The sequence below is a fragment of the Seriola dumerili genome, unplaced genomic scaffold (genome assembly GCF_002260705.1).
Source record: "Seriola dumerili isolate Sdu_G_001 unplaced genomic scaffold, Sdu_1.0 BDQW01000078.1, whole genome shotgun sequence".
NCBI lineage: Eukaryota > Metazoa > Chordata > Actinopteri > Carangiformes > Carangidae > Seriola > Seriola dumerili.
The window spans coordinates 1,600,455-1,609,485 of NW_019174333.1; the positions used below are offsets into that span (position 1 = coordinate 1,600,455).

General features: G+C 37.8%; 1 protein-coding gene across 1 annotated transcript in view; it reads left to right on the forward strand.

Moving 5' to 3' along the window:
• atp9b (ATPase phospholipid transporting 9B (putative)) overlaps positions 1–9,031 on the forward strand; it is a 50,279-nt gene that overhangs the window by 22,263 nt on the left and 18,985 nt on the right. The window contains exons 13-14 of the mRNA XM_022744086.1: positions 2,205–2,317; positions 5,372–5,623. Coding sequence (XP_022599807.1) covers positions 2,205–2,317; positions 5,372–5,623 — 365 coding nt within the window. The remainder of the gene's footprint in view (positions 1–2,204; positions 2,318–5,371; positions 5,624–9,031) is intronic.

Here is a 9,031-nt window from a genome sequence, read left to right on the forward strand (position 1 = left end):
ATTCTTTTGGAAACTTCTTTTGTCCAGTTTTATGCTTCATCTGCACTGTTGTGTAGCACTCATTCAACCCTTGATCAAAGCAGTATTAGCAAGAATACCAGCTATGAAGCATATTATGTGTGTGACTCAAAAGAGCTACAACATCGTAAGAAGTGAGTGGAACCTGATGTTCCACTGACATAATGTTTTAAAAAAGATGCACATGATAAAACAAAATCATGTAGTAAACCCAATAAAATGCACAACAAATAATCACCACCTGCTGAACAGATGGTGAGTCAGTCACACATCACTGCAGAATACAAAGTTTTATATATAATCACCTCAATATTTTGCCATTTTTATTACGTCTCCCCGGCGGTGAGCCATATTGTTTTCAGGTTGTACGTCTCATTCTCGTGGACACGATATCTCAGTAATGCCTTGACGGAACGTCTTCAGATTTGATACAAACATTCATTAGGACTCATGGATGAACTGATTAGACTTTGGTGATCAAAGGTTAAAGGTCAAGGTCACAGTGACCCCACAGTTTTGGCCTTGTGAACGCAATATCTCCGTAACACCCTGGGGTAATTTCTTCAAATTTGGCCTCACAAAACACTTTTTAACTCAAGACTTCACAGCACTTATGACAAATTTCACAGAAACGGTTCATATTTTCTCTGACTCTGGATAAACAGGGATGTGACCTGGAAGTAGTCTGAGTGGAGAAGGCCGACAACCACCAGGAGGTGACTCTAGTTTAAATTCTAAAACTGTCAACTAAAGTTTCCAAATATCTTAAGAATTTCCAAGTGTTATTTAGTCTTCCATCATCTTCCTTCATTTCACTATCACGGCCTGATTCTCTAATAACAAACGTAAGACAGTGTGTCAGAGTGATAAAAAGGTCCTAACGCGCTTCTTTGTCTCGGCACGCTGATCTAGGTAGGAACAGATTAGCTGTACAGCCAATTTATCCAGGTTGATAGTTAGAGAACACGGAGAGAAGAACAAACAATCAATCCGTTAGAATTGGTTAACCCTGTGGCTCTAATGTTTTTGGAAGTTAGATGTCCTCTAATCAGCTTCACGCTCTATCAGCACACACTCTGACAACAGACATCCATTAAACGAAGCCATTGCCCTCGTTTTCAGTTTGTTTTTTGTTTTTTGTTCTTTTAGTGTCTGAACATTCACTCAGTCTTTTTGTATGCAATGTTGTGTCTTGTCTGTTAATTAGAGAGGACATGCAGTCCATATTGGTAATGAGATTAGGTCAATGAGAAGGCAGTCACACCACCCTGCAGGTCCCATGATGCATTGTAAGCAGTCCTCTGAGGACACATGTGCCGCTTCCTACAGTATGTGTTTGTGTTTATGTGTGTGTGTGTCTGTCTGCTGTCAGAGATAAATTAATACATTTTATTCTGTGCTATGAAGTATTGGCAACATGATTGAGACACAGCTGATGTATTTGTTATTCATAAAGTGTTTGAAAACAAAGATTACATTTAAATGAAGAACTGAACCAGGAAACCCAATGTTATTATTGACTATAAACGCTACGTAAATCCTTGCACATTTTTTCAGCTTTTCTCAGCTAGGCCATCAAATTATCCATGCTGATGTATCGGCTGATATTAGCTTATTATTAGCTTTGTATATGTCCAATGAGACGGAAAAAGAAATTGCAATGTACAAAAATGCCAAACTAGATTTGAGTTACATAGTTTGATCACAAGAGCGCTACAGAAAAATTGGTTTTTCAACTATAAAATGTTCTGCTTAGTATTTATCATGGTCACAGCTCTTTAAAAAACTAGAATCACCTCCTCCTCAACTCAGACTAGTTTCAGGTTACATCCCTGTTTTTCCACAGTCATAAAATATGTACCATTTGTGTGAAATTTTGTCATAATTGCTGTGTGAAGTCTTGAGTACCACAATTGTTGCTTACATTTTGTTCTTATGTCAGAAAAATGACTGTGTAATGATGATGTCATTATTGTATTTTTTTATCAGAACCAGCCTTAAATATCCAGTATTTGCTGGACTTATACTCTAGATGCTTTTGATGTGTCTTAAACATTTGGCCGCAATTACCGTTACACAAGTAAGAGCAGTGATAACGTGAATAACTTGAATCCAACAGTCATGTGTAGGTGATGTATTTTCTTTATGATCTGTTGGTTTGTAAACACCTGGTCTTCTGATCGCAGGCACTCTGACACAGAATGAAATGATCTTCAAGCGGCTTCACCTGGGAACAGTTTCCTATGGCACTGACACCATGGATGAGATACAGAACCACATAGTCCAGTCATATGCACAGGTGAGTTGTCCTGTTACCCAATATACAATGTGATAAATGAAGGCAGGTGTTTCAAAAAAGGTGTTAACAGAAAAAAACCTAAATGTCCCAAAAGAACTTGATTGATTGATTCAAGACTTTAAAACCTGAGACCCTTCAGACCTTGACCATAAACACAACCTCGATCCTGTCAACTGAAATGCTGTCAACAGTCTTTTGTCTATGTGTTTGTGTTAATGAGCAGGTCAAATAAAACCAAAGCTTTACTGTGTGGCAATATACCATCCGCTGTAAGAGAGAAAATATGACAACAAAAGTCTGCATTTCTACATTTCTAAATTTTTAAACATCACATATACATATATATATATATCTTATTATATCTTGTGCCCTTGAACAATCAAATTGAAGAATATTGACTCTTAAAAAGTATCAGAATCAGCCTTTAAATTTTCAGCATGTTATTTGTGCATAATTGTAGAATTCCAACTCCTCGTCTGATCATTAAAACCTCAGGACTTTCTGACGTGACAGTAGGAAAAGGTGTAAATAATAAAATGGATAATGGCTGAGTTTCATTTAGCAGCTTCAGTTTCGGGAACCTGGTATTGTTCATGCTGGCAATTTTGAAGTGGTCCTTTTGTACTTTTTCCTGTCTTTTAACATAAATTCATTTATTCTCATTAGTGATATAAAATATATCTGGTCCAGTCTGTAACACTGGGCAGAATCAAGCAAAGGGAAGCCAACTCGTCACTTTCAGTATGAACATTAGTGTCCTGTGCAGGAGTGGATACGTTGAAATGTACTAAATGTACTAATGTACTATTTTTCACTCCATGGTTTTCCTGCTTATTCCCGCCTCTCCCTGTAGATCAGTTTAATCAATTTTTATATTTAGCTAAGGACAAGTTTTCCAGGAAACAAACCCATATTGTTCATTCATCATGTGGTGTCCCTGAGCGACTCCCTGTACTGTAAGTGAGTGTTTTCCTCGCTGGGTGGCTCAGATCTGGCTGCAGTCTTGACAGAATGATATTGTTCGCTCTCAGCCAGCTCCAAACAGCTGGTCGACACTGAAACCATCTGCCCCACACCCTCATATGTAATCTCAGCTAATGAAAAATGACTAGTCTTTTTAGAGCTGCACAGCCGAAGCAGGGCGGAGCAGCAGCGTCTCTGCTCAGCTGACACGTACTATGCTATAGTTTTCTAAAACTTCTTCATATTTCTTGTTTTATCCAACCAACAGTTGAAAATTCAGAAATATTCAATTTGATATAAAACAGAGAAGATCAGAAAATTCTCACATTAAAGATACAGGAAACAGCAAATGTTTGAAATTTTTCCTTAATATTTTACTTACATAATTGATTATCAAAATTGCTGACAGTTAATTTAATCAGCTGGTCATTCCAGCACAACTATGATCTTTACTTGATTTTTTAGAGCAGAAAAAAAACAAATTCAATGGTGTTGGTGCATCTCATTATCTATATCTATAATAATTTGGCTAAATCATGCAAACGTTTCAGTTTTTACACGTACATGATATTACATTTATTTATTTTCCTTTATTTTACCAGGACTTCCCATTGAGATTTAAAAAAAAAAAAAAAAAAAAAAAAAATCTTTTTCAGAGAGACCTGTCCAAGACAGCAGCCGTACAAACATACCACACCTCAAAATACAGCATAAAACATAAAATACCACATATACGACATGACAGCAATTTGAGCTTCATGTCCTCTCAAGAAAACAAGTACATGTCTCATTTACCACTTTCTTTATGATGCCCCTAAAGTTGCCAATGGATATAAGTGTATCTAATTCTAAGGTCTAAGGTCTTTCTGCTGATTATTCCATGTCCAAGGTGCAGAATAAAAAAATGCAGTTTCCCCCAGATCTGTGAAAAGAGAGTACAGAGGTCAGCTGGAAGTTTACCCAGTATCATTTTGTAGATCTGCATAAGTATGTAAAAAAGTTAGTATGCAATAAGTCTAATAAAACAATTTTCAGTTATTCTTCTTTTACATTGAATTTGTGTGACAGACTGACCTAATGATATCTATAGATCATTCTGTCACTCTTAATTCAGGTTGTCATCTTGTGTCCTCACTGTACTCTCTTGCCTGCTCGGCAGGATTGAAGGTTAATAATAATAATAAGTTTAACCCAGAATGCTTCAGCAGAGCGCATCGCTCCCATCACACTCAGCTGGCACAGTGGGTCGTCTGCTGCTCACTAGTCACCGCACAGTTTAAGTAATGGTTGATGTCAAAACAACGGAACATACAAAAGGCCCTCGAACCAGATATGACATGATAAAGACACCACCTCCTACACCTACACCTACACCACCTCCCCTCGCTGTGTCAGAGTGATGGGCTGCAAGTCTGGGATCAGATCTAGTTGTCTGTCACATGCAGAGATCCTATAGTGCAGGAAATAACTGGAAAGGTCCCAACATTTGAAATAAGTCTGAAGAGGTTATTTTATTTTATTTTATTTTTTTATTTTTTTGCAAGTATGTATTATTGAGCAAAAGGAAGTTATACACAAAGTAAACAGTTGTACCAGTGCTCATTTTCATAGTAAGAAAGGATTATAGAATTATATTAATGTACATTAACAGGTATTAATTCGTTGATATAAAAGTAGGACTGTCCTTAGGATTTGAACATTATCCAAGATAAACAATTGAAAAAGAAAGGGGAAATTAAAAAAACAAAATAAATAATTGAACAAATAATTAAATAATTACACCAAATTAAAATTTTTAAAAATAAATGTGAAAGTGCTCAATAATAAATAAGAGAGAGATTTTGTAATATGATTCAGATGTTAGAAGCATGGATGAGTTTGGTTTGTGAAGCTAAATTTGGTCAAGGTAAGTTTGGTTTGTTGTAGTTTCTCTAGGAACAGATTATGGAAATGTTAGCAATTAATCATCAGTAAAACCGGTGTTTAACTGTACTGTACTGGAGTTTAACTGTACTCCGGTCATACATGCTGTTTTTTAAGTCACAGAGTATTTATAGAGCCCATTGCTCACACTGTTCGTTGCTATTTCAGGTGACTTCCCAGTCTTCCAACAGCAGCGCCAACAGCGCGACTCCATCGAGGAAGACCCAGGCGTCCGGCCCGAAAGTTCGTAAGAGTGTCAGCAGTCGCATCCACGAGGCGGTGAAGGCCATCGCTTTGTGCCACAATGTCACCCCAGTCTACGAGTCGCACGTCAGCGTCAACGGAGAGACGGAGTCCGCTGAGGCCGATCAGGACTTCAGCGACGATAACCGCACCTACCAGGCCTCCAGCCCCGACGAGGTAGATATGTGATATGAGGACATTTTTTTAGCTCTTCCATCTTGAATAGAAAACAGCAGCCAAAAGGAAAATGGACTGATAGACAAATAATTAAAATGAATATCACAATTACTGGCAACTCAGGGTTCAGGGTACTGGGTGGACAGTACGTAGCTCTGGTAGAGTCTTAGCTTGGTGTTGGTGCTGTACTGTGCCGGCTTCCAGACGTTACGTTTTTGGAAGATGTTTTTAGCCTTGCTGAGTCGGCTCTTGATGTAGGAAGCTACTGACAGGAAGATGGAAGTCCTGAACGCCAAATGCAAGACCAAGATTGGATTCTGGAACGTCTGAACCATGTTACTGAATTTACATCTGTAAATATGCTGAATGCAAATTCTGCTCTTGACATGATATCATGACATGTTTCAGATCAGTTTTTGTCAGTCTTCTCTCGTCATCCAGATCTAGTTGTTGTTTTTTAGCCTTTGTGTTTTTCTGTGATGCAATTTTCAGGGAGATTTAATCTAATTTTATTTTTGGTGACAATTTTGTCTTCCAACGATTATGAAAACAAGATAACTGAAACGATTTTTGTGCCTCATTCTGTTTCACATCAAACTTAAATCCCCCCTACAAAAACCATTCCTCCATCCACTTCCTGGTTACGTTTCAGCGTACGTTAGCGAGTTGGTGCAGTGCACTACAACGTATTTGATCTAATTCATTTTGGTCTAATTTATTTTTATTTATTATTTTTATATAGTTTTCAGTAGGTTGTGGAAGTACACAATATAGTTGAGCTTATTTATTTTGATCTAATTTGTTTTTATAAATTTTTATATTATATATTTATTTTTTATTTGTTTTGACCCCCCCTCCCTCCCCCTTACAGTTTCCTCCCTGTTTTAATGTTTTATTGTTGACCCTAAATAACCCTGCTTTGTCAAAATAGTCATTTTAGTCATTTCATGGACAGAGAGTCAGGGGTCATGAGCTCCTTGTAGAGGTTAAGCTATTTAATCGTCTGTATTTGCTTCTTGAGAATTTACTGCTTCAACTGAAGGAAGAATGCAGCAACAAAAATTATCCCCACAGGCGTTTCCATAGCTTCCTCTCTCCTCTGGCCGTTTCTCTGTGTAACCCAAGAGTTAGTGCTTTTATGACTCAGGTCCTCAAGACTTAAAGTGTATTTGTTTCTAATGGTTCTTTAGAATGTATCAAGAAGGAAATCCAAAGATCTAATACTGGGGAAGATTTTGATCATGAAAAGCATTTGTTTAAGAGTGGTTGAATGTATACTGAGGGAGAGTTCATCTTCCCATACACACCCACGTTGAAGACGTTGACATGTTTATCGCCCTCGACATGTGAGGCTTCATAAAGCCTTTGTGAGACCTGCATACTTTGTGTCAAACCCCGGCCAAGTGTAGCAAGTCAAAATGAAGATAAAAAGGTGGTGAAAGATAAATCTCTGTTTTCCATTTTGCCCGTCTGTCCTCCTCCACGACTTGATGTATATATTTATTTATATATCTGCTCTCTCTTCTCTCTCCGTTGTCTCTCGCTGCTCGGATTGATCAATATTTAATTTTCTCTCCGAGACGATGAGGGGTGGAGGTCTGTGATCGTTGGTGGAGCTCTCTCTTCCCCTTCTGCTATATTCTTTGTTCTTTCTCTGTGCTTTTATTTCCCCCTCTCTCTCTCCCCTCATCTCTCGCTCTCTCTCTCTCCTCAGTCTCATCGACTGCTGCAGCAGATCTTGGCCGCCGCTCCTCTGTCAGTGATAGTTTGTTTGGCCCTGGCTCTCTCCTCTGCCTCTCTAATGTAATGAGCTATCATTAAGGAGATGAAGTGCGCCGGCCACTGAGGTCAGGGCAGGGGTCATCTGACAGTAAGGTTGAACAGACTCCTTCTAGAACCTCTGACCCTCATAATATCAGACAAGAGTGTTTGACTGTAGCCTTTAATGACCGCCATGTCCAGGAAAGTGGGTGCTTCATCATTTCCAATTAGCTGTAACTGACAGCCTCAGTGAGGATATCAGACGTATACTGTAGTGTGAGCCATAAGGAAGGATCACACTATCAGCATCATCATTATCAGCTTATGATTGGCCAAATTAACAAAATGGTGCCATGTTTTAATCATTTATATTTAGAGTAATTTCAGTTTCAATAATGGCAGCTTGATATAAACATTTTTTTAAAGATATAATCACATGACATACATATACACAAACATGAAAGTACACGAAACACAAAATAAAGTTGATAATGTTACATTTAGGTTTGAGCACTATTAATATATTGATTAGAGATAATTATAAAAGGGGAATAATGACCTACTATAAATATAACTAGATCTGTGGCTCATCAGTTGTGTTGAATCAGACTCACTTTTGATCTGGAGATGTAGTTTTCAAAATAAAATCTAAGGAGGATTTAAGTTTCACTTTGTTTATCCATAAAACTGTTGATTTACAGTGTTTAAAACATAATTAGCCAGTGCTGGTTTCAGAATATAGGAAATAAATACCGGTAAAAGTAGAAATGACATAAAGCTATATTCCACGATAAAAAACATTTAAAAAGTTTTCATAATGTATTTAAACAGTGTTTTAACCTTTTGTAAGGATAACCTGATTTTCTTCATATTCAAAGATGCCACAGAGGTTTTTGCATGTGCTGCTGTTGTCACCTTCTCTTCCCCCTCCTGTTTATTTTTCTGCTGTAGACAGAAATGATGTGCTTCTACAAATTACTAAACTTGCTGTTGGTCGGTGATGAAAGTGTATGTGTCGTCACAGTGGTCATCTGTGATGCTAACAGCTCTACACTCTACATTCTCATTCCTCATTCAAACGATTTAAACAGTTTTTGTTTGTAAAAAATAAGTCAGTGTGGACTCTTCCAAGAAAATGCTTTTTTTTTTTTAAGTTACCAACAGGCTCACAATGTGGTTCATACTGTTCCAGATATACTGTCACCATTTAGCCCAGTAGAATATAAAGATTATAGATAGCATTACTGCTCCAGAATCTGTTGTAAAACAAAGTTAAACGATTCCAAAATAATTTCAGCTGTTGAGTGTTTTCCTCTTATATTTGAATTTAACTGTTCAGGGTCCATTTTCATCATGACATGCTTCGGCTGCTGTTCATTTTAAAGGCAGCGCTGCCACTGTGATTTACATGCTCAGTAGGATCTTGTGAACACAGTTGAAATGATTGATCGGGTTGTTTGAGCCAGTCGCTGTCGTAAAGTCGTCAGCTGCCGTCTTTTCTATGACTGTCGTAACACGTGATTCATGTGCAGCTTGTATCAGAGTCGACAAAGCTTTAACTAGTTTCAGAGGAGCTGATAAAGTCGATTGAAGAACCAGGTTTAGGATGCTCAGCGCGCACACACACACACACACACACACACACAC